The sequence below is a fragment of the Podarcis cretensis genome (genome assembly GCF_951804945.1).
Source record: "Podarcis cretensis genome assembly, chromosome: 3".
Taxonomy (NCBI): Eukaryota; Metazoa; Chordata; class Lepidosauria; order Squamata; family Lacertidae; genus Podarcis; species Podarcis cretensis.
Genome location: NC_137172.1, coordinates 95448392 through 95475023, shown reverse-complemented (window position 1 = coordinate 95475023; position 26632 = coordinate 95448392). Strand labels below are relative to the sequence as shown.

The 26632-nt window shown below is 43.4% G+C and overlaps 2 protein-coding genes and 1 long non-coding RNA gene across 3 annotated transcripts in view; 2 read left to right on the top strand and 1 right to left on the bottom strand.

Annotated features, from left to right (window-relative positions):
* Positions 1 to 8011: 8011 nt before the first annotated feature.
* Positions 8012 to 14675, bottom strand: E2F6 (E2F transcription factor 6). The gene is made up of 7 exons (XM_079970577.1): positions 14549 to 14675; positions 13098 to 13179; positions 11884 to 12100; positions 10601 to 10759; positions 10355 to 10469; positions 9428 to 9575; positions 8012 to 8877 (listed from the first exon to the last, which is right to left on the bottom strand). The coding sequence occupies exons 1-7, from the start codon at positions 14624 to 14626 to the stop codon at positions 8849 to 8851; spliced, it is 828 nt and encodes a 275-aa protein (XP_079826703.1). The 5' UTR covers positions 14627 to 14675; the 3' UTR covers positions 8012 to 8848.
* LOC307212976 lies at positions 9564 to 10047 on the top strand. Its single transcript, XR_013837319.1, has 2 exons — positions 9564 to 9642; positions 10011 to 10047. It is a non-coding gene; the product is annotated as an uncharacterized lncRNA (long non-coding RNA).
* A 165-nt stretch (positions 14676 to 14840) lies between the features above and the next one.
* The window catches only part of GREB1 (growth regulating estrogen receptor binding 1), a 98836-nt gene continuing 87044 nt past the window's right edge, over positions 14841 to 26632 (top strand). Inside the window, exons 1-4 of the mRNA XM_079970307.1 lie at positions 14841 to 15007; positions 25070 to 25193; positions 25416 to 25541; positions 25954 to 26038. The gene's annotated coding sequence lies outside the window, so the exon portion shown is untranslated. The remainder of the gene's footprint in view (positions 15008 to 25069; positions 25194 to 25415; positions 25542 to 25953; positions 26039 to 26632) is intronic.

Sequence of the window (26632 nt, the reverse complement as noted above, 5' to 3'; positions counted from 1 at the left end):
TTCCTGGTTATCGCTGGCATGAAATTTGCTTTATACACAGCCACACACTGCGTTGTTGATGTTTTCATGGAGCTATCCACCACGACGCCAAGATTTATTTATTTACAGCATTTTTACCCAGTTCTTTAGCCAAAAAACTTGCATAGCTGTTTGCAAAAGGTCACTAATAGGACAGTTGCTGTCCTCAGCCTTTTCCTGAACAATTACTGCCAGCGCAGATCCCATCAGCATATCTATATGGGGTAGGATTTATTGCCCCCCTCTCATTTTACACTTAATAGCATTAGGCATGTTAATACCCATTGACTTGGTTTGGAGAAATACTTTAGGGGCGCCTCACAATCCCATTTTGTTTTTCATACCCCTGCATAATGTGGGCTTATCTGTAGCTTTGGCTTACCCATCTCTCCAGGCCATTTGTGAACAAGTTAAAAAGCATAGGCCTGGTACCTTCCCCCAGAATAGATACCTGCTGCTTACATGCCTCCATTGTGAGAGCTGTCTCTGTATTCCTCCCTTCAGCTTCCTGTTTTTTAACCAGTTGCCAATCCATAAGAATACTTCTTCTCTTATCACGACTGCTAAATTTACAAGGGAGCCTTGGGTGAGGAATTTTGTCAAAAGCTTTTCAAAAGGCCAAGTACACAATGTGCTGGATCACCTTATCCACTTGCTTGTCGATACTATATATATATATGTACAGTGGTACCTCAGGTTAAGTACTTAATTCGTTCCGGAGGTCCGTACTTAACTTGAAACTGTTCTTAACCTGAAACACCACTTTAGCTAATGGGGCCTCCTGCTGCTGCCGCGCCGCCGAAGCACGATTTCTGTTCTCATCCTGAAGCAAAGTTCTTAACCTGAAGCACTATTTCTGGGTTAGCGGAGTCTGTAACCTGAAGCGTATGTAACCTGAAGCATATGTAACCCGAGGTACCACTGTATATGGATTCTACTATGCTGTGTGTGTGTTTGGCTGAAAATGGCACTGTTAATTTTGCAGATGAATACAAAAATCCCATCTTAGCTCACATCACTCCAGCTTGATTTATACTTTTGAGATAATCAACTACTCATTGCTGCTGTAGAGACAGCAGAGGGAACAAAACAAAAAGCAAAACACATACCTTCAGCTGAGCTATAGGCAAGCAGTTTGTGTTGTCATTTGTTGATTTCCAAGCAACTACATTTCCAGAAAGTTTGATATATTTAGAATTCAGAGAACATTTGGACATCTCTGTGTTGCCTTCCAGCTGCATTCTTACAATCTGAGACACCATAGCTGAAATCTTAAACTGAAACTGTGCTGTAAAAATGTAGCCTACAAACAGGAGGTTGAATTTGGGGCACTTAAATCTTTCATTCACATCAAATGACCATTTTAAAGGCTTAAACTTTTTATTGTCTCCCTCACTGCCCCCAGCTATTATAAACAGAGGAAATGGTAGTTTTCAGTAGCATTTTCTTGAACATGCACTTGAATTGCAGTCCACACATCATCAGAGGACTGCTGCTAAAATTTATTCACTGTGGTTGTCCTTAGCTAAAACAAAATCTCTTTCCTTAGAGAGGATATTCACATATATTATACAGTGCAACGAAAACTTTAGCATAATTATTATACAACCTAAGAATTGCAGTACAAAATACAGAGGCCCAAAACACAGTATCTTGCTTGCATTATAGATTTGTATGAAATTAATTTTTAAAGTGTGGCTTAGATATAGAACTAAGCAGTTTCATTGAGTAAATGGGTACTATCGGGAGAAAGTTACATGCAACTTAATTTGGTCCTGGCCCAAGCACACAGCTCATTGCATCATAAACTTATTCTTGGAATGTACCAATTCAGACTACAGATACAGGACAAGGGAACTTCTCTACAGTGAGAAAGTAGCCTATTAGGGAGACGATTTCCAGCCTATCATTCTCCTTACTGATCATCTAGTTTTCTATGCACAACAAGTTTTTAAATGGTCAGGGCAGCCATTCATGAGATTCCCCCACCTGCTGTCTGAATTGGTATAGCCCAGACACAGTTTATGACAAACTATCTAAGCATGACATTGGTCATCGTGACTGACAAATCCCTCACATTTCAGCAGGACTTAGGCACATCCCATCTTTGTGCCCAGGGTATTTAGGAATTATTGTTCTGCAGATCTGAGTACTTGTGACAAAAAACTCACAGAAAACATGTGACAGAGATGCTCAATATGCGAATAAATTCCTAATATCTCAATTCTCATGATAAAGGACAATCCAGAAAAATACACACAAACACTGGTTTGGTTGCAGTTTGCTCTCTAAATAAAGATTCAAGATGCTTCCATTCACCTTTTTTTGGGACGGGGCGTTGCTGCTGCTGGCTAGTTCTTTTACCCCAAATGTTAGGTTAAAGTGGTTCTACCCAGTTATTTTAGATGACTGTGACTTCAAATATAAACAATGTCTGATCTGCATGAGTAATGGAGTCCCAGAGCTCTTTGGAACTAAAGCCATAGCAAATGCTTGTTGATATATACCTCCTTGTCATTCAAGTCAGCTGATGTTGTGGAAGGGCTGAATCAGTGTCTGGATTTGGTAATGGACCTGAAAGGGGTCAACGAACTGAGGCTTTATCCTAATAAATCAGAGGCCCAGTGTCATGTATGGAGCTGCAGGTGTCCTTGGAGCATGGAGTGTCTTTCACCTGTTTTGAGTGGTACATTAGCAGCATCCATTGTCCAGCCATGGTTATCCATGCTCTTTTGGACTACTGCAATGCATTATGCATGGGGTTGTCTTTCAGAATTGTTCAGAAGCTTCAGCTTGTGGGAAGTGTGGCAGGTAGACTTTGGGTTAGTGCTCCCCTTATATCACTTGTTTAGAGAGACTTTATGGGCTGACTATTTGTTTCTGGGCCCAGTTCAAAGTTCTGGCATTTACCTTTAAATCCCTAAATGGCTTGGCACTGTGGTGAAGGAAGAAGGGTATTCCTATTAAAAAAAAACACCACAACTTCCCCTCCAGTGGTTCTTCAAACCGTGTTGCTGCCACTATTTAAAATCACTTATACCCATTGCACCCTTACCCTGCAATTAACCCCAGAGTAACGTGGGATATAGGCGTGGTACAAAGCTCGTAAGATATAATTACTATAGTCAACAAATATACCAGTGCTTATTTATTACAAGATTAGGTAGGGCACAAGCTTATGTGGTTACTTTAATATAGCACTGTCTCTTTAAATGGGTCAACTTGCTACTGTCACTTTAAATACCAAAGCTTTATTTTACACCACTACTAAAACAAGACAGTTTTGAGGAACCTTATTAAAACTCCTTTCCCATTTGCACTTGCATTTCCTCCACCCCACTTTAGCCTCACCAGCACTATATAATTACTAGGATATTTTGTTGAAGCCTCTGTTTCAGCCACTGCCATCAACCTACTGAAGCGCAGATCTGTTTTTGCTGTCCCATCATGGAATCCACAGTACCTCTAGCTTTCCTACCAGAGCCTAGATTTGCAGACTGACTCGCTCACTACTTCTCCCCACTCAGCTCTGTAAACAAATTTGACCCCTCTGTAAATATGTTTTGCCCTCTTCAGCTAGCCTTTGGCCACCAGCAAGCCTTGGGCCACCAAGCTCCTCAGCCTTCCTTTCAAGTCTCTTCTCCCTTGATCCTCTTCCTCTTCTTATTCTAGGTGTCACCAAACACTAGCCAAGCCTGACTGATCAGGGCTGACTAGCACCCAGCCATATTCACTTCTTCTGGCTCCCCTAGTTTAGCGCCAGTTGATTGCTTAAAATTCTAAACCTGCAGCAGTCAACCAGAATGTGCGTATTCGTCTGTTCTTCTGCATACTTCAGCCTCTGCTTAGCTGTTAATTAAGGTCCCCCAGTGACAGTTAAACCAACGTTCACATCCCTAGGGCTACATATGGGAAGATGGTTGAGATCACCAATACCAGGGACACAGAATGAGCTTCACCCTTATGCAAAGCGCAGCTTTTTTACTGTCTCCGGTAGAAGTTGTACCCGTTTTGCCTTTTAAAATAGGAAGTAATAACCACTTGACTACACAGATTTATCAATGTGTCATCAAAATAATCCGTTCGCGCTGAAAACAAACATTTGGCTATCTCGACACCACAGAAGCACTGCCGGAATCATCATAATGCATAGAAAGGGAGAGTCTGATTTCTCTAAAAAGAACAAGACTGCCACCTGGAGTAAGAAAGCAGTTTGTTACATGACAACTGTGATTTTGTACAATGATTTATATAGCAGAGTCAGTCAATGAGCCACATTGGCTGCTAAGGCAAGTTTTGCACTCTTCAGAAAGACATGGCCACAACAGCCCCGAGTTTCTCACAGGGCGACATTCCAGGATTTGGGAGTAACTGCAGTAAAGGCCCTTGCAGCTGATGTCCCTTTCAACTTTGAGGTTCTACAGTTCTACAATTCTACCGCTGTGAAGTAACAGGGCCTGGGCAGCTGACTGAAACGGCTGTAAGAACTAAACTAGAAAGCTGTGTCTCTTAAAGTGTGTGAGTATCAGACCAGGAAGGGATTTAAAAGGTAAGTACTGGTACAGTGGTACCTCGGGTTACAGACGCTTCAGGTTACAGATGCTCCAGGTTACAGACTCCGCTAACCCAGAAATAGTACCTCGGGTTAAGAACTTTGCTTCAGGATGAGAACAGAAATCGCGTGGCGGCAGTGGGAGGCCCCATTAGCTAAAGTGGTACCTCAGGTTAAGAACAGTTTCAGGTAAAGAACGGACCTCCAGAACGAATCAAGTTCTTAACCTGAGGTACCACTGTACCTTGAATTCAACCCAATATAATATGCAATTATGAAAGTTGAAGTCTCCAGAGCAACAGCAGTAGATGAGAGACTAATATTTATGTCCAAACTTCCTCAGGAAATACAGTAAGAAATCCTCATTTTAAACACACAAGATATTACAGCACCATATTTTCCATACATTTCCTAGCTGGAAGCCCTCCTAGCTTCTGATGAAATTCCAACCAAAAACATGCATATATGTCTATGTTGTATGTCTCTAGTGAGCTTCTCCTTAGGCTGTTTTACTCGAGTTGCTCCACAAACATGATATAAAACACAATGTTGTGGGATCTAGAGAGTCTTATCACCTCAACGATCTGCAGAAGTTTGGCTTCTGTTCCTCCATCTTTTTTCATTTTGAAGGCTTATCAATTAAAATGTTTTATGTTGTACTATGAAGGTTTATTGTATACTTTAAATTGGCTGACTGAATTCAGCCAGGAAGCAAACTAGCAACTGATGTATTTGTTCAAAAACAGACTGCAATATATAACTGAGCACCCAACATCAGCCAGGAGGTGAGAGCAGCTCCACGTACAGCACACTCCAGTAGCAAATTGGGTACAAGGTACAGATAAGCATGACAAGGTGTGGCGTGTGCCCTCCTAGGTGTGTGACATCATACTGGGTTCATACGGAAAGGGTTAACTAATTGTGAAATGACTAACCAATGGGAACCCAAGGGGAGGAGTTAGAGTTAGAGTTGTTAAGAAGTCAGTCTGGAGTTAGAGAAGAGATGGAGAGGACAAGTCTGTGGGTTGGGCTAGTCTGATGTGAGAGAGTGAGAGAATCTGTTAAGAGGAGTCAGTTAAACAGTTGATATAATCAGTCAGAAGGTATTAGGAAGGTATAGGCCGGTAAAGAAACTAAAGTTAAGAAACTGACAGGAATATTATCTGAGAAACCGTAAACTTGTTAATGCTTATGAAATAAACTTGTTTATTTGGTTCAATTTTAACAACTGTCTGGACTCCGTGTTTTACCTGAGAGTAATGGGTTGGTGGCAGCGGGGAAGCGAGCACAGTGGGGGCACAGGGATCAATAGACCATTAAACATCTGGGGACCTTGTGTGATCACCACACAAGGTTTCTCTGTTCTGGAGCCTCCACAAGAACTGCTTTTTGGCAAGGTCCTCTGGCTGCTGCCACCACCTGCTTATGTAGGACTCATGAATGCTCCCCATATGCCATTCAGATGTTCCATTGCAGAACACCATGGGTACTCACTAGCAACATCTCAGGCTTGAATAGATTCGATTTCTGGTTGTTTAACTGGCATCACATATGGTGGATCAACAAAACACGCAACAGTTTCTCTTCTTCATCTACAATTTAACTTCAAGCCGTATGAACTGTAATAGGAACAGGGTGGAGGGATGGAACGGAGAAATTTAAGCTAACAAAACCTCTATTGCAAGCAGAACCAAGGCACTGTGCGATGTTATGATAGTGAAATCTGGGAATGACTAGAGGAGGTGCCAAGGTAATTTCTCTTAGATCTTCTTGTCCCTTTTTCTCAATTGAACTCATGGGTGTTAAGTCCAGGATTCTCCCAAATGGAAACATAGGCTGTGGAAGTCCTCTTCTACATACAACCAACCTATGAAAATGCAGCCCCAGGAAACTTGATTGTTCCAGTTTGTCTGCATAGGAGAGCTGAGTAAGGAGGGAGAATTCCAACCATTACTTCTTAAGCACACAAATCATGGCATAGTCCATAATCTGTACTTCTATTAACCTTATTTATGGAAGGATTTACTGGGCTACAACCCAGAGAATTTTTATTACTAGTTATGAAACTATAAGGTAGTGCAGTCCATGTGTTCTTTGGCCCTGCTCGTTGACTTCCCTTGGAACTAGAGTGATCAGGACCAATGCCACCAGTAGGGACAATGGAGCCACCTCAGAGTCTAACAGAGCTGAAGCTAGCTCAGCCTTGCCTCCCATTTTGGCACGTCTGTTGATGGCAGGCACTTCTACTCGCCCACACATTTGACGGACTGATGGGAGAGCGCCACGTCAGTGAATGGATATGCCTCCACGCAACCCAAACCCTCTTTTCCAGCCCAGGGCAAACTGGGATTAGACTGCTCAGTTACCCAATTTGTAGTACTCCTACATTTCTGAAATTTGAGACACAATGAAATATGTTAATTATGCACAAGTTAGAAAAACAAAACACTGTTGTACAGCAGTTATGTTTTGATACTGCATGCAACAGGAGAAACCGCAATCTCATGTACACTTAACTCCCTTGAACACAGTAAGACTTGCTTCTAAGTAGCTAGACTGGTGACTGGGAATGGCCACCGGGACCATAGAACACCGGTCCTAAAGGACCTTCACTGGCTCCCACTGCTGACCTTTAAAGCCCTAAATGGCTTCAGCCTGGACGCTCAGCCTGGACACTGAGGTCTACCTCCAAGGGTCTTCTGGTGGTTCCCTCACTGCGAAAAGTGAAGTTACAGAGAACCAGGCAGAGGGCCTTCTCGGCAGTGGCACCCTCCCTGTGGAATGCCCTCCCATCAGACATCAAGGAGATAAAGAATGACACAACTTTCAGAAGACATCAGAAAGCAGCCCTGTGTCGGGAGGTTTTTAATGCTTGATGTTTTTATTAGTTTTTAAGATATGCTGTAAGCCACCCAGAGTTGCTAGGGAAACCCAGCCAGAAAGGCGGGGTACAAATAATAAAATTAATTATTATTATTATTATTATTATTATTAGTAGTAGTAGTAGTAAACATGTATAAGACTTTGCTTCATTTATGAAAAGAGACATCCCTGTTATAATGTATGTTTTAGTTTAGGAGAAGGCAGATTTCAAGTGTATTGGATCCATGTTGTTTTTCCTAGAAACTCAAGATCCATGAGCTGCTGCCAAGTGCAGAATAGTGGTGGATGCTTTGAATTTGGGAATGAAGATGGTGCTTTCACGTAAAACCATTCCAGGTCTCTCCTTTCCCCCTCCCCATTTCCTTCATTTCTGCAGCCTAATTAGGCAGGGCTGGGGGAAGAGTCACCCAAAACTCACCTGATAGACCTCAACCTACCTTCTGACTGCTCCTGCAATTTATAGTTCACAAACTATAAATTCATACATGAAAGGTTTGAAACAACTGTAAATCAATGGAGCTTCAAAGTCAAACAAAAATGACAAATACTTTGTATGTGTAGTATTTATCAGTTAGTGTTTATTTGTATTTTACTGTACAGAGGCAGCCCAAATTTCCACTGATAACCATTTAAACATGATATACATATATACACATGAACCAAGCAATTTCAGCTTCTTGAGGACTTCAAGCCAGTTTCATACAGAGTTCAAGGCATATCACATGAACAACATCCATGAAATGAAAACAAAAATCACCTTGTTTTCTGTAGTCTTGTTCTTGTGTGAAACATTTCCTTTTCCAAATCTTTACAGTGGTTTAACAATTCCACTGGGCAACAGTGCGACTTCAGAACTAAAGTGCATTTCTTCACAAATGGTCCCTTAACTGAGCATGTTTTGTTCCAGGGTCAGTCAGTTCTGAAGAGCTAATTTTTTTAAAATTAAGGAGTTAATTACAACTTCATGTTCAATGCCACTTCCATGTATGAAGATGAAAGAGAGGCCCTTTAAAGACACGAAACGGTTTAGGGTAGCTATAATATGCGGCACACAAGACCTGTATAAAATGACAACCCTAATCCACGTTTTCAGATTTTTAATTTAAGGATATATTTTTTTAGCATGACAGCACAGTATAACTTCGTCATTTAGTTGTGAACACATTATTCCAGAGCAAAACCAGCATGAAAAGGGGAAGGCAAGATGCGACTTTACCCTCAACTTCTGAAAGGGTTAGGGGGAAAATATTAGCTCAAGGTAGAGAGTCCGCAAATCCAGTGCCTGCTCTTGTTCTCTTAACTGGAGTTGAGACAGAAATTTGTGGTGCTTGCACTGGCCCTCCATGAAACACATCCAGGGAAGTCCATGAAGTGGAAGTTCAGTAATCAAATGCCTCAGTTCTTTGTATCTCTGATATTGCTCACTGTAGAGGTGGACACAAAAGACAAGCCATTTGAAGAAAAGGAATATACTGGAATAGCAAACCACATTCAGGTAATCTGCTGAACATATTTAGGTATGGGGGTAAAATCCAAAAACAACTTGTGCTTTAAATCACATTGAAACCAGTCGGGTGTACTTGAGCAGTAAAAACTCAGAAATGTAACAGATATTAATGTAACCTAAGCGTTTCGCAAAGTTCAAGACAAAAACTTTAGATAAGGGGTGACTCTTTCTAACCCAGCTTCTGTCTGCCCACTGAGGTTTTTTCCTAGTCAATACTGAGCTTCTATTTTATTCCCAGATGTTGAACTGTCACCTACCCTAAACTCCTTAATCAGTTTATTAATTATATTGAAGTAATTAAAATAAAAAAGTAAGATTCCTTATCACACATCTGAGACTAGGTGTATCTGTAGATTAGCAGACAACATGCATTTATACCGATACAGGTTTTAACCATGTTTCCAAGGAGCAGGAAACTTGTAATTGCATGTCATTTTTATAAGCATCCATACCATTACCATATTTACCTCCATAATCATCCACTGCCTGTCTACTTTCACGCGAAATGTTATCCATATTTTTCAAAAGATCAGTATTTGGATCGTCCAACGGCACTTCACATAAATAAACATCAATGGGTCCCTTTGTGCTTTTGATGCGTACTTCTATGCAGTCCTGCAAGACAACAACATTGGCTGAGAGCAGGGTTGGACCCATGCTGTAGTAAACATTCCCATAAAAGGTAAAGGTAAAGAGACCCCTGACCACTAGGTCTAGTCGTGGCTGACTCTGGGGTTGCGGCGCTCATCTCGGTTTATTGGCCGAGGGAGCTGGCGTACAGCTTCTGGGTCATGTGGCCAGCATGACTAAGCCGCTTCTGGCGAACCAGAGCAGCGCATGGAAACGCCGTTTACCTTCCAGCCGGAGCGGTACCTATTTGTCTACTTGCACTTTGATGTGCTTTCAAACTGCTAGGTTGGCAGGAGCAGGGACCGAGCAACGGGAGCTCACCCCATCACAGGGATTCGAACCGCCGACCTTGATTAGCAAGTCCTAGACTCTGTGGTTTAACCCACAGCACCACCCGCGTCCCTCCCATAAAAGGTAGAGGTAGAGATATTGTAAAACTCAAGGCCTTGACATATTTTGGGGGAAAAAAATAATTAAGGTCCTGGGCAGTAAATTGTTTTTTTCACACAGAAAGTTTGGGAAGGATCCCCAATCCTATTTGATATAGATGCTGCTCATCTATAACCTTACTTTACTTCTGAGGCTGGCAGGTTGGCGGGTGGGTGGGCGGGGTGGGAGAGGAACATGATACCACTCAGGGAGGAGATCTGGTTCAAGTGCCTGCCCCCCACCTTAAGTTTGACCTTAAAACATGTGTAGCTAAGTCTGTTAAACTGCCATCCAACCCCACCCAGGTGATTTAAAACATGCCAGGATGCACTTACTTGTTTAGGAGCTGGTACCTCCATTTTGGTTTCTTCTGGAGCCTTGATTGCAATAACAATCTGTTCTTGAAAAGTCTGAATGCTACGGATATCTTGGTAGGTTACATAAGCTAGTGTACGTGATTGTCAAGGAATTTCAATAGCAGTAGAATGTATCTTTTCATATGAAGTACTAGAACTATTTTAATCGCAGTTGCTCAACACCAGCAAGTGAAAACTCTTACAAATGCTTCAGAAAAAGGATATCTTGCCTTTTCTTTGTCATCTGTTAAATCATACAATTGATGAGCACTGTCCTTGATTAATTCATCTAATGCTTCTTCCATTTCTGTTAAGTCATAAAGTTCATCCCTTAACTTTTGATGCTCTGGTGTCCTGATAGTAATATGCTTAATATCTGATCCACTAAAATAGAATATGAAGTTTTTTAGACTTTCACACACCGTCTAAAGAAAGAAGCAACATTGCATTACATACCAATATCTGGAAGAGCTTTTGATAAGAACATGGTCAACTCTTGGAAGTGAACATTTATCAATTGGCAGCTACATGTTTCATAATATGAGGCCAAGCCCTAGAGAATACTTACTAATAGCCTAGTTCTCTGCAGAGTTTGCCACACCTAAGCTCATGAACATCTGCAAAAGATCAGACTATGTATTTGTGCGTTATATGTTATATTTGTGTATTATCGTATTTTTCGCCCTAAAGGGCGCACCGGCCCATAGGGCTCACCTAGGTTTTTTTTTTTGGGGGGGGGAATAAAGATTTTTTTTTAAATTTCCCACCCAGTCGCGGGGCTGGGGGAGCCCGAGCTTCCCCCGACCCCAGCCACCAGAACAGGCTGCTATCCGCAAGCCTAGGGAACCCAGCGGGAACTCCCGCCAGTCTCCCCAGGCTTGCGGGTATCTGCCCAAAGTCCGGGGCGTGCTCTGCTGCGCTCCCCGGGTTTCGGGCTGCAGGCTGCTGTCCGCAAGCCTTGGGAGCCCGGCGGGAAGCCTTGGGAGCCCAGCGAAAGCCTGCATTCGCCCCATAGGATGCACACACATTTCCCCTTCATTTTTGGAGGGGAAAAAGTGTGTCCTATAGGGTGAAAAATACGCTATATACCGAATCTACCTTTGTTTAATAATGTGAGTTGCATAACGTAGTGCCATTAAGGCTACAATCAAATACCCATGTACAAACAAGTGCCATTTTACTCAATTAAGATTATTTATATCATTTCTGAATTGCTTCTCATAAAACATCCCAAAATGATTCAACTATAAAAACAGAAACAATGAAACATGTATAAAAACAAACAATTTGAAGTCCAGTATATAATCAGACTGGGATAAAAATCTTTACTTGGGCTTATTGGGAAAGGAAGTTCTTTGATAGGCACCAAAAAGATAATAGAGGGAGTTCAGAAGAGTAGGCATTGCTCTAGTACGTGTCCAATCCATAAAAAGTACAGAGTAATGCTGCTATTAATTAACAGAAGATATCAGTTCTTGTTTTAAAGCCATAAAGGAAAATCAACTTACACCCACTGGATAAGGTTCTTGGACCTTTTCTGAATAAGATGTATTCCATCCAGCACATTTGTGATATCATACACTCTTCGCTTCCGCACTCCTAGTGTCCGAGATACCTCATTTAAATCAAGAACACCTTCTGGTGAGACTTTGACAAGGTCCATGAATCTCCTGGTCAGATGAACCAATGATCCATCATAGCGGGGCTTTCTGCTGTTTATAGACTCTGTACAGGGTTAAAAAGTAGTTTGTTAGCCTATGACAAAAGAGTTCTCACGTGTATCAAGTGCTGATCAACATGGTGATGAATTAAACCATCCTGCCTGAGATCAGTCACTTCAACAATGAAGCAAGTTGGAATTAGGTTGCCTTCAGATTGCAAGATCTTTACAGGAGGGGCCTAATTGTTATAAAACAGAAAATTAAATGGATACTATATTTCATTTCATTCATTTATTTAAGAAAATTTCTATACCACTTGTCTGAAAAAAAACAACAACCCCTCAAAGCAGTTATAAACGGTCACAGTTATCAGCCAGTATACATTTGGCTTTTATGCACAGCCATAAATTTGCTCAGGCTCTTTTCGTTGTGCCAATTCATATGTAATGGGGAAGCATTCTTTCCTGTCACATGAATGAGCCTGCATGAACCCTGGGTTAATTTTCTCCCCATATCCTGCGTGGTTACAAAGATAACACGTCTACTGTTAAACGAACAACATTTCCCTGTGGTGCCAAACCTGAAGAACGGTGGATTGTTAAACAAAACCCAGTAATAACCTGGTTTGGATGCAATTATAATCAATGGATTGCTTTTGCCCGGCATGGCCCATGATTGGTGAACACTGGTGGTGGTGTTCCATTCTGTGTTCTTCAGAGTAGTGGGTTTTCCTTTTCCCATTCAGTGATGACAGAATATGGTTATCATTGAGTATGGTGGTTGCCTTTACGGCAGTCCCTTACCCCACAGTATAGCTCATTCAGTTAAAAATGAATAGGCAAGTTTTTACAACAATACCTAACTGTGCCATTTGTATAAACTTATCATTACTTTCACATGGACTAAACTTTAGAATAGAAAGTTGCAGGGCAGCAGCTTCCTACTCAAGATTCTCCGAATTTTAATCACAAACATACTTAGATGTAGATTGCAGTATATGAAATGAGTTTCTCTTGTAAGAAATTCCATCAGGTGTTAATGGGAAAAAAGAAAGAACTTACTTTTAACTTTCACAAAGGGTGCTTCTTTGCGATTAAAAGACACAAAGTGTACATCATCTTCATTTTCAACTTTAATGTGTGCCTATAAGAAATATATAGGTAATTAAATATTATTTCTTCTTAGGGAAACACATGACCAGTTCACATAATAAATGAACTTTCATCATAGGTATTTGGTGATAGCTATACAACCAAGTTATATGCTGCTGACAATACATTCAGTCTCCAAAGTGTACTGAAAGAAGCTTCAAGGTTTCTCAGTATCTTACTAGTAATGATGGTCAATATGTCCTTAAACACACTTACTTGTCCAACCATTACCCATCTTCTTTGTAATTCACAGCTGAAGGGGAATGTTGCTGTATTGTTTTTGTTTGTCACTATGTTATGCATTTATGAGTTTTTACATTGTAAGCTCTTTTCTGGGTTTTTTTTATTGGGTTGTTGTTTTTGTTTTGATTTTATGTATTTGATATTTTATATGAACCGCACTGAGACCTTCAGGTATAGGGCGGTATAGAAAGAAAAAAAGAAATAAAGATCGCCCTATTATCCTTGGATGAACAGCAGAACAGAAATTCAATAATTATTATTACTTTATTCATTAAATATAAAAAACACAATTTGCATAGGGCAATGACTTAGTGGGATATAAGAAATGGAGCAATGAGAAAATGCTTCATTCAGCGCCATCTCACGGAACACTATTTTTATATATTTTACATATTTATTAACTTTGTGTTACACCCTTCACCCAAGGACCACAGGGCGGTTCGAAATACAAAAACGCGTGGACACGAATGACTCGCGAAACAAGCAACCGAACCAAAAAACGTGCACGCCTCAACACAGAAGAATGTGCGAGACACCCAACACTCTCTTGAAAAATCACAAAAGGAAAAAGAAATGGAGGACCAAACCCTTTAAAGGTTCGGCTTAGTAACGATACGGCTGGGGTTCAGGATGCAGTCACAGACCAAGTAGTAAACGCAGCGGCAGCATGGTTTTAACTTGAGGGAAGACAGGGGAAGAAGACACGTGCGTGCGTGTGTTTGTGTGAATGTGACCGAGGGAGACACGTGCACCATTCTACTAATGGTCCTAAACCTATTCCTTTTTTCTTTCTTTCTCTCGAACTTGTTCTTTCACACAATCCCGTCCCCACCAAAACAGCGACCCCAGCCCCCTTCGCAGCGCAGGCCATCCCGCCCGCTCCCGGACCTGGAGTCCCAAAGTCAGCCCGCGCTCGCTGCCCCGAGCTGAGGTGAGGGGACGACGACGAGGATTACCCGCCGGGGCTCCTCAGGACCCCCATCTCTCGCCCTTCCCGCCTTCCCCCGCCGCAGCCCGAGAGAGAGCCCCGTTTCCCGAGCTGACAAACAGCCGACGGAGCCGGGCCTGGAGAAAGCGGCGCACGAAGCCGCCCCCTCCGCTCCCCCGCCTTCACTCACTTGCAGCAGGTCCATGGAGAGCTGCGGGAGCAGCACCGACGGCTGCTCGGGGCTGTGCCCCACAGCGGGAGCGGCCATCTTGGGCGCCCTCTCTCCCCAGAGGCGGAGTCTCCGGCGGGGCCTGAGGGGGCGGAGGGAGAAACCGCCGGGCGGCCTTGCGGTGAGGAAAGCGGAAGGGCCGGCCTTTCCCCGGCGCCTCTGCCGAACAGGCCCGCCCTCACAGCCGCCGCGCCTCCCGACCGCCTCACGGGGGCCGCTCCCTGGGAAAGGCGCCCCCCCCCAAACCCTCCCCTAAAAGAGCCACCCTTGTGGGGTTGCGCCGCCGCATTAAAGCCCACAATGGCCTTTTCCTTTCACCGGTGCCTCACGAACTGTTATCCTTATATCCACCCCCCACCCCCGGTCGTAAGAGGATACATTGAAAGGGATGGCAAGAATTGGCCCACTTAATAGGACAAGGTGAGTACCAGAGAAGAGGTTCGCCGCCAAAATGCAGGGAGCGGCGCTTTTTTGTCCGTCCCACCCCCCCCCCCCGCCCCGCTGTGGAGGTGCAGGACTCGAACCCATGGCTTCAAGTGACGAGAAAGGAGGTTTCACAATAAACGTTCAAGGGGAAGTTTCTGAGGTGGAATCTACACAACACACACAAAGTCCTTTTTAAAAAAGCATTTTTCAATTAAAAAAAATACTGCACATTGAATTTCCCATAAGGCTCACCATCGCCCTCTCACGCTTAAAATGGCTGTATAGCTGACAGTTAAGAGTTGTTCAACATCGGAACTGGGTGGTGGACTCTCCTGCCTTGGAAGTTTTAAAAAGCAGAGATTGGATGGTCATCTTTCAGGGTGTTTCCTGCATTACAAGGGGGTTGGCCTGATGACCCTTGGCGATCCCTTCCAACTCTACAGTTTCTACGATTCCATATACCGCTTGATTGTGAAAACAAACAAACCCTCCAAGCACTCCCCCCCCCACATATCATCATGTACCCCATGTACCTCATGGCATGTTTTAGAAATGCCGCTTATAACCACCAATGGCACATGAATGTTGATTTTCCAACTGTGGATTATTTTCCATGTCGTTCGCCCTCTTCACCCAAGTGCTACTTTTGACATTAAGGCAGTATAACAGCCTCTGTATGGTATTGGTGCCTGCAGAGGGGGAATGGGGCCACTTCCCCAACAGATTCTGTTTCTATAAATTAGGATTCTCTGATACCCACCTGCCCCCAGCTAGCCAGCAGCATGAGACCTTTGTCACTTCAGGCAAATAAAGTACAGTGGTGCCCCGCAAGACGAATGCCTCGCAAGACGAAAAACCCGCTAGACGAAAGGGTTTTCCGTTTTGGAGGTGCTTCGCAAAACGAATTTCCTATGGGCTTGCTTTGCAAGACGAAAATGTCTTGTGAGTTCCTGCTGGTTTCCCCCCCTTTCCCCCCCTTTTCTAAGCCACTAAGCCGCTTATCCGCTTATCCGCTAAGCTGATAAGCCGCTAAAAGCCGCTAAACCGCTAATAGCGCTAATCCGCTAAGCCGTCAATGGGCTTGCTTCGCAAGACGAAAAAAACGCTAGACGAAGAGACTCGCAGAACGGATTCTTTTCGTCTTGCGAGGCACCACTGTAGTTCTTCACACAGCACACAGTTGTTAAGGAATATGTACCCACAAGATGCAATGGCAGCTAGCTAGAGTGGCTTGAAAAGAGGATCAGGAAAATTCATGACAGATAGGACTTCCAATGACTACTAGTGTCAGAAGTAGTATTCCTCTGAATAACCGGTGCTGGAAATCAAAAGCGGGAAGCGAACCTTAGAGCAGGATGCTGAGATAGCTGTTCCTTTAGTCTGATTCAGTATGGCTCATCTTATTTTTTTTAAAAAAATAATATTTATTAAGTTTTAACAAAAAGAAAAGAGTTACAAACAGTAAACAGTAAACAAAAAAACACACAGAGAAAAATACAAAAATCAAAATTTCACGTAAAAATAAAAATAAAAAATAAAAATCCCTCTTTCTGATGTCTTACCACTCATTTACTTATTTTCATGACTTCCTCACACCTTCCTTTTTTGTATTCCATTTAAAAATTTGTTCAGCAAATTCATACCATCTTAATTTACCCTTCATTATTTCTCCTCACATATTCTAACTTCAAATTCTCATCTGATATTAATCCATTCTTGCATATTCTTATTTTACCTTATTGCTAGAACCACTTTGTTTCATTCCAACGTCATTAACATTCAAAAATTTTACAACGTTTCTGTAAATAAATTTTACATTTCTTCCAATCTTCTTCCACCAACTCTTCTCCCTGGTCTCGGATTCTGCCGGTCATTTCCGCCAATTCCATGTAGTCCATTACTTGCATCTGCCATTCTTCCAAGGTGGGTAGGTCTTGTGTCTTCCAATGCTTTGCAATGAGTATTCTTGCTGCTGCTGTAACGTACATAAAGAAAGTTCTATCCTTCTTTGGCACCAATTGGCCAACCATGCCCAGGAGAAAGGCCTCTGGTTTCTTCAGGAACAGTATGGCTCATCTTAAAAGACAGGAGAGTATTCCTAGCAATAGGCCTGGAACCAGCAAATAGCATGCTTTGGTTTTAATAAATTATTATTAAAGTTACTAAATTTTTATACCGATCTATATCCCTAGATTGCAGAGTGGTCGACAGCACAAAACTACAATATAAAAAATACAAAATACATAATGGAGCAGGTCATCCTGCATCGAAGGATGGGTCACGTCACTTTAGTTCAAATAATTTGCTTCCTTTTCCACCAGAGGGCGGCAATTTCACTCCTGAAAAATACTGTGCATTTTATTCTTTGGCTACCCCAGTCATGAACCCCATTCCTAGTACAATCTTTGTGTGTTTACTCAGATTCAATCAATCAAACCTTTATTGCATTAGCATACAGCCATAGCAGGATTAAAAAAAAAATGCTAGAGACAAACAACCAAACAAAATTCAAAGCGATATTACTGCGAATGTATATAAAGCATATAATGGCCCCAAAATAGGCTCGGGACATTAGGTTAAAAAGGTAATAAAAGGAATTAAGACAGGTCCAGGTCTAGGACACACTACCCCGTCAGAGTAGCCCTGAGTTTCAAGGCCTGCACTATAAAGATTGCCACCCCACGTGTAACTTGGGGATTTGCGTCCACAAGAAGCGATTTCAAACAGTCTTCCTTAGATGTGATGGTGGACAGGATCAAGAGGAGGAGCTTAGTTCTTATTAGCTCATAAATAGGGCAGTAGAAAAAGAAATGTATGAAGTCCTCTACTTCATTCATTGTGCATGGACATAGACGCTGAGTAATAGGGGTCTTAGAGTAAATCCCCTGCAGGAAGGCCGTGGGTATAGAATGGAAACGGGCCATGGTAAACGCTCTTCTCAAATTGGGCTCCGTCAGGTCTATCAAGTAGTTGGCAAGTGATCTTACCACTTTCACTTTAGGTAGCCACATGGAGAGGCAAGCTGTGGTGGACTGTGCCCGGTCCATGGCCTCGTCTCTAGTAAGAATCCAGGCCCGGATTTTATGTTGATCCCAAGCTGACAGCGTGTCCAGATCTGGGAGGGAGTAGCGTGCAGTAATAGTCTCCATGGCCTTGGACCATGTAAGTCTGAACTTAATGGGTCTTGCTCCAAGTAAGCCTATATAGAACTGCCGCTTTAGTACACTTCCAAACATAAATGTATCCCTATACTATGTATATTTATTCAGAAGTATATCCCATTTAGTTCAGTGGGACTGTGTGCACAGGAGGTTTTCAACTTTTTGGGGTCCACGGCCCCCTTGACCAACTACATTATTTCTGTGGCACCCTTGTGGGGCTCAGGAGCCCAGTTATATCACCCCTTGCCTGCAGAACTGGCAACCCCTCACCCCTTTTCGAACACACTCACTTGTGAAGTGTTCCCTCAGCCCCCTCTTTTCTCCCCTCTCCTTGGGAGTCCTCTGGGCAGCTGTAACTACTGTCCCTGGTCTGAGCTGCCCCCCCCGCCTCATAGAGAGGTGCCTCCTCACACTGCCCCACAGGGGCCTGGGAAGCACCCTTGGGCCAGCCCCAGAGGCACCATTCGCCTGGGGAGCTTGTAGCCAGAGCTGTTGCAACAAACAGCTGTGTAAGCCTTTGGGAGGCAGAGACACAAGAGAGCATCAGAGGAGGGAGGGAAGGAAAGAGGGGCAGAGGCCAGTGTTGCCCGCCACACCCCTGACTATCATTCAAGGCACTCCAGGGTGCCACGGCACACTGGTTGAAAACCACTGGCATAGGGCCTTGCTGGAACGTGTGCTTTCACATCCTATGTTTAGGAAAAACACATGTTATTTAGAAGGTATGTGTGGGTGTGTGAGAGGTGTTAACTCACGGCAGTTAACAAAGAGTTTAAGAAAAAGAAAGATAATTAAAATACCATACTCCCTGTAAGAATAATAATTTGCCATTAGTGAATTTATGAAAAACTCAATTTGCTAAAATAAAAATGCTAATATGTAATATCTATTATTTCTGTTTTAAGAATTTTTATTCATAGATGCATTCATAGATGCATTTCCAGAAAGAAGCATATGCCCCTCCACCCCTTTATTTTGAAGTGGGATCGTCCATTAGAAGCTTTGCCCCCTCCTCAATTTTGCTCAACCAAAACTTACAACCAGTGCTAATTTTTCTAGTAAAAGAGGTGCCAGAATGAACACCTCCCTTGTTTTCTTAGAATGGCAATGATTCACACTGACAAGGGTCCCTGTGAGTTCCCCCTGAAAAAGGCCTGCTTATGATGTTCCTTTTATCCCTTGACAGGATTACATATGAAAAGGGCTTATAGCATACTTACATGCATTCATTTTCAAGACTGGGTACATAGCTGGCAACTTGATCCTTCCCAGTTGCTTAATGGTTACTTTTCCTAAGCGCTTAACTATAACCACTCTCTATTACAGTGGTACCTCAGGTTACATACGCTTCAGGTTACATACGCTTCAGGTTACAGACTCTGCTAACCTAGAAATAGTGCTTCAGGTTAAGAACTTTGCTTCAGGTTGAGAACAGAAATTGTGCTCCGACGGCATGGCGGCAGCGGGAGGCCCCATTAGCTAAAGTGGTGCTTCAGGTTAAGAACAGTTTCAGGTTAAGTACAGACCTCCAGAACGAATTAAGTACTTAACCCGAGGTACCACTTTACTTGTTATACAGCTTTCTGTAATGCTTCATTGCATCTGAGCAACCATTTGTGATTTTTTAAATGTTTTACTCTAACCCAGTGTGTTTCTAGCATTGGATGGGAAAGTGGAATATAAACATCATAAATAAATAAGCCATACATTCTGCAGAAACACATGATTGCTAACATTTCTTCTGCCATGTTAAAACGACACACAATTTGCTTTTTGAATTATTGCAAACTGTTAGATATTTGTGGCAATTATCTATGAATTGGAAAGCACACAAAAGGCTTCAGGGCCGACTGCTTACCATCAATAATGCAAAATAAATATTGATTTAGGAATGGGTAAAGAATACAGTATTTCTTATTACACCATGTCAGATGATAAAGGAACTGAGCAAAATACTCACCCCATCCCCGAAATAGAAAACCATAGCAGTTTGAAAGCAGATGTTACATAGACTGAACTGTGATTCAGAAAGTTCCTGATGATTAAAATGTTGCACTTGCTACAGATTTGCTGAGAGACCATCAGCAAGCTGCTGGCACTCAGCCCTGCCTGCCTGTAAGATGGAGAAATAGTCCTGGCTGACCTTACACGGTTCTTGGAAGTAATTTCTGAGAGACTGTATGTAAAGCCCAGGGAGCCCAGGCGAATACTAGAGAATCCATGGCAATGTCTAAGTTTCAGGATTTGCTGATTAAAAGCCATACAAAAACACACACAAGTTCCTTTTTTAATCACTCTAGATCGGGGTAGGCAACCTAAGGCCCGGGGGCTGGATGCGGCCCAATCGCCTTCTCAATCTGGCCCGCGGACGGTCCGTGAATCAGTGTGTTTTTACATGAGTAGAATGTGTCCTTTTATTTAAAACGCATCTCTGGGTGATTTGTGGGGCATAGGAATTCATTTATTGATTTATTTTCAAAATACAGTCCGGCCCACCACATGGTCTGAGGGACGGTGGACCAGCCGACGGCTGAAAAAGGTTGCTGACGCCTGCTCTAGATGTACATTCATGTACACACACACACACTGATTGGAATGAGAGCTGCCTTAAGGACAGTTGCACTCCAGTGATAAAAAAGAAAAGCTCATTAACAGATGTATGCATCTGATTTCACTATCGTAATTTCCAAACTCTTGTCATGCTTGTGGAGAAATTCATATAATTCATCTCCCTGCACAATGTTTCTGAGGACAGTAACCACGTGCTGCAACCTGGTGGGGGGCTGGTGGAATCCTTTTAAACAGAGTTGTCAGGATGTAAAACAGCTCTTCATTTAGAAAAGCATCTGGCATGGAAGCTTGGTAGATAAAAAATAACTTCTCACAGGAGCGGTTTCTTTCTTTCTTTCTTTCTTTCTTTCTTTCTTTCTTTCTTTCTTAAGTGTATCTGTTATCCTTCCTTTTGATGCAATTTACAGCAAGATGTATTGATCCTCAGAATTCTCTTCCCCTTAAGATTCATCCAATCCTGAGTTTGTGTATCTTGAGTAGTTTGTTAAAGGTGTTGAGAATTATAACTCTGCAAGGGTTAAACGACGGTTCCCAGGATTCTTTGGCTTTGGAGGTGCTTTAAATATGTGATGTAGACATGACCACAGAGGCATGTCTGGCATCTGCATTAGACAGCTTTCAGCAAATGCAGAAGAAGATACACCTCTTTACCCTGATTTTTGACACCTGAGATGTATAATTTTTAGGCCCCACCTTATTTGTTTGAAACTCTTCAGAATAATGTGTTTTAGTGGTTGTAACTTGCCCTGGGACCTTAGGGCAGGAAATTGCTACTACTACTACTAATGCTACTGCTACTACTAGCTTTAAATATATTGCAAGGATAGCAAATGGGGTGCACTCTATATATTGCTGGACTGCAACTCCCATCCAGTAGCAGATGGAGTGGTGGCACTCATCTGACCTTCTGCCTGGTGCTTACTAGGAGATAGAGGAGGCACGGCAGCAGTCACTGCATAGCAAATGCCCTGGTGGAGCCATTCCAGAGCTCCCACTGGTAAACTTTCACTACCCCAACCTCACCACCACCTCACCCTTCCCTCTAAGTTAGCAGCAGTGATGCAACTGACTGGAGATCAGGTGAGACCACTACCCCACCCTAACCATCCACTGCTGCTCCCATCACCCCTCACTACTAGCCATGTTGGCTAGGGGTAGTGGGAGTGGTGTATTTTCCTCCTAGGGAACTAAGGGTTGACCCCCATCTTTGTCTAGTTTTGGACAGGCTGCAACAGCTGTTTTGTTTGGCTTTGTGAGATTGTGAATTCCACTCTATATATTGCTCTTGCTCCGCCGTAATTATGTTTCTCCTTTGTGTATGTGTGTGTTGTTTTTAATTATTGTATATTACTATACAGTGGTGCCTCGCAAGACGAAATTAATCCATTCCGCAAGTCTCTTCGTCTAGCGGTTTTTTCGTCTTGCGAAGCAAGCCCATTGACGGCTTAGCGGATTAGCGCTATTAGCGGCTTTTAGCAGCTTTTAGCGGCTTTTAGCGGCTTTTAGCGGCTTATCGGCTTATCGGATCAGCTGATAAGCGGCTTAGTGGCTTAGCGGCTTAGAAAAAGGGGGGGGGAGGGAAAAAACCCCGCAGGAACTCGCAAGACATTTTCGTCTTGCGAAGCAAGCCCATAGGGAAATTCGTTTTGCGAAGCACCTCCAAAACGGAAAACCCTTTCGTCTAGCGGGTTTTCCGTCTTGCGAGGCGTTCGTCTTGCGGGGCACCACTGTACATAACATGGCAGGCAAAGGAAAGTCATTAGTATTTTAAATAAACAGTAAATTATAATAACTGCGCCACCCATTAACACTGAAAGGGTCTTAGCAGGAAGTCCCTGGTCCAATCCCTTGCATCTCCATTTAGGAGTGAGAATGTCTCCAGTCTCAAACCCTGAAGGGCTGTTGGAAGTCAATTTGAACGATATTGACCCTGATGGTCTGACTCTGTATAAGGCAGCTTTCTATGCTCCTAAGGCCAAGAAATATATCTTCTTCAACTGTTGGGAGCACTGCTGTCATTTGGTATAGACAGCATTTATGCTAGGTTGACCAATCTGCAATGTAAGGTGGGTTCACATGTTCATATACAGTGGTACCTTGGGTTACATATGCTTCAGGTTACAGACTCCGCTAACCCAGAAATAGTCCCTCGGGTTAAGAACTTTGCTTCAGGATGAGAACAGAAATCGCGCGGTGGCAGCATGGCAGCACCGCGAGGCCCCATTAGCTAAAGTGGTGCTTCAGGTTAAGAATGGACCTGCGGAATGAATTAAGTACGTAACCAGAGGTATCAATGTACTCCATAAGGTGCAGATAGTTCCAGGTTACAACACAGTATTGAAGCAGGCTAAATTCAGTAACACAATACTGAAAGCGGTGTTGCACAGCAAATGTGTGGATGAACTTTTTATGAACTAAAATGTTCATTTGGATGAATGTGAACTGGACTACTTTATATTGTAAGATGACAAACTGGAACTGGAGCTAGATCCTTTTTGGACAGGGTATCTTGAACTAGAATTAGTTCAGTTTTAAAATGAACTTCCCAAGCACTGCACGGGGATTGTGAAATAAAAATCCAAGAAACTGAACTAGCTAACAGCAATACTGCAGCAGATAGAATAACATATTTAAAAATATAGCTTTAAAACAACACTGCAGTATGCAAGAGTCCAGCACATTAAAACCAACTACGATTTCAGCTGAAGGCAAATGTCAAGATCAGCAGCAGTCCAACTCATAACCTGGATTAAATTGCCTGGGTAAACAAGCAAGTGTTTTTACCTAGTGCCAGAAATTCAGCAATGTAGTTACTGGATGTGCTGAAGCCAGGAGGGCATTCCAGGGACAAGAAAGCCACTGCAGAACAGATCCATTCCTCTCATGTCAGCAGGTGGGGCCCCCATAAACAGAGCTTGAAGCCCATGCAGGTTTCTATTGAGTTAGGTGTTCTTTGAGGTATATTGGTCCCCAACTATATAGGATTTTTGTAGCTCAATGGCACCTGAAATGGTACTTGGAAAGACATGGGAAGCCAGTGGAACTATTTCAACGTCAGTGAGATATCATCCATATAACCCAAGTTTTCCAAAAGCCCACTTGATATTTCTAAGAAATCTTCCAGGGTAGTGCCTCTGTTATGTTACTAGGGCATTCATTTCTGTTCAGGAGGGGTTGCAGTTGGTGTACCAGCCTAAGCAAATGAGAAGTGGTTTATACTACCGATACTATTTGCATGGTTCAAACCTGATCCTTAAGGAAGTCTGGAGTGGGGGTGGGGAATGCAACCCCCTCCAGAACAGAACTCTTCTCAGCCCAATCCCCTGTTGGTTCACAAATAGGAACCCCATTTTGTCTGTCAGTTGATTCAGCCACACAAACTAGTTTGTGCCATGGTGCTATCAGGCAAGGAATATCCAGTGTGAGGAATTACCGCATTTTCGCTCTATAAGACGTACATTCCCCTCCTAAAAAGTAAGGGGAAATGTGTGTGCATCTTATGGAGCGAATGCAGGCTGCGCAGCTTTCGCTGAAGCCAGGAGAGCAATGCAGGCTGCTCTCCTGGCTTCAGGGAAAGCCGCCCGAAGCCTCCTGGAAGGGGCTCCGTTTCTCCTCCCGCTTTGCTGGAAAAGCGCTGAGCAGAGAGGGAGAGAATATTATTTTTTTTGTTCTCCTCCTCTAAAACTAGGTGCGTCTTACGGTTGGGTACGTCTTATAGAGCGAAAAATACAATAACTCTATATTGTCAAAAGTGCACTTGCAAGTTAGGGAAAGGCATGTCCATCAGTCCTGTGTCTCTCAGCTACTGCTAGGTGTGCATCCGATGAGACAGTTGCCTCGACAGAGAAGGTTTGTCCCCACCCTTAGCTTATGTATCTCCTCCACCTGAGCAGGCAAAGACTGCATCTGTGTGTAGCTTGCTTCAGCTCCTCCCCTTCAATCCTCTTTTGGTCCTGGGAGAGAGTGGAGCAGGAGAGGTAGGAGCAGGAGGAGGTGTGGAAGCCCTTGACTCTACGCCAGCCTGACTTATCTCTCCACCCTCCTGTACCTGTTCTTCATTCTCCAATCCTTCAGCTCCTCCTGCCTCTGACACTCATCTCCTACCTGTTACAGGCTCCCCCAGAGCACAGATCCCTTCAAGTCCGTCTCCATCCCAGTGCCCACTCATCAGAATCTAACCACCACTCCCCAGTGTCCAGCCAATTAAGTCGGAGCCATAGCCAGAAAACAAGTCGTGAACTTACTGTGGAATGGAATAGATTCACAGAACCAAGCTGTTCATCTGTTTCAAGCCAAGCTGACTTTATCCATATGGATTGCATAGGCAAATGGAGTGAGATCCAGCTGGTGTCCGCTGAATGAACGGAATGAGTTTCATCTCATTGCACATGTATCTGGTGGTGAATACCCATGGCTGTATTGGAACAGGAGCAGTCAGTTTGCACAAGGTGAGTGGTGGGTTAGAAAAGAATCCATCAATTGATAAAGGATTGCACACACTGGTATAAGATCTAAAAGTGGTTATGTGAATAAACAACCCAGGATAGGCATGCTTAGATTGTGGTGTGCGTTGCCCTTCCAGTGGTGGTGCAGAAGAGGTGTGGGCAGGCTTTTGGCTTGTGGGATCTACTTTGTTATTTTTTATTAAAACTACTTCGTTATTTTACTAGGTTTGCCAACCAGAGCCAGGTGCAAGATAGCAGTGTGGCTGGGGAGATAATACGCTAAGAATGAAGGAACAGGGTGCCTCCGAGCACATGCTGCACCCAGGAATTTCTGATCGGTATCAGAACCAGGTATCACAAGGGCTTCCGCACACAAAATCCACTTCTGTCCCCCTCCTCTTGCTCTATTTCCCAGTAGCCTAATTATTGAGAGTAAGAAACTGTGCCTGTCTACTGCGTCTCTCCCAGAAATCTCCCAGTAGCTCCAGATCTGCCTCTTGTCCTGTGCTATATAACATAGGGAGACAGAAAGTTAGCGAGCTAGGAGCTGCAACTTCAACAGGCAAGAGAGGAGAGGAAAGGAGACTTTGATGCAGGAGGTCAATGGTGAAAAGTGACTTGAAGCAGGAGGTCAACGAGAGCTGTCATTCAGGCTATGGATGGGAGGGAGCATGAGAGGAGGAGGAGGAGGAGGAGGAGGAGGAGGGTGGGACAGGGAGGAGAGGGAGGAGACACAGAGCAGCATCCCTATCCTTTTCTTTAGAGCACGCTGCTAGCAGTAAAAGGAGGTGAATGCTTCCCTAATTGTCATTCCTGCCTGCTTCCAAGCAACAAAGGGAGCCTCAGAGGTAAGATTTCTTTTTCTCCCCTCCCACCTTCTCCCCTTTCAGAATTCTTTTCCACTTTGCAAATCTTAAGGAAGGAAAGGAAAAGCAAGAGTCACTAAGTGGAAGGTAGGAACCACTCAGAATACCCAGGAAGGAGAGAAGGTTGAATTCCAGTCCCTTGAACAGAACTGGGGGTGGGTGGGGGGTGGGTGGGCAGGGGGAGGGAGATAGAGACATGAGCAGAAGCCATGTAAGAAGGGAGGGGAGCGTCCAGGTCAGAAACCAGCATCAAAAGAGGGTAGGGTTAGCATCTGAAGCACTGCTCCAGAGAGAGAGAGAAAAGACTATTGCTATCCAGTGATTTCGGACCCACAGAAGGAAAATGAGTATCTTAGCTGTATGGTAGAACCTTGACTTTTACAATGGGTTTTGTTTGCTCATGTTGTGTTGCCATATATTTAGTGTAAGCTCTTTGGGGCAGAGAGCCAGTGTTTCTGGATGCCTGTGCACATTTATTTTGTGTGTATGTGTAGATCTTATACTCTGCAACCTAGAAAGAATAAGGGGTGGGGGGAGAGATTGTAAAATGAACTAGACAAACCTTTCTTGTCTTAC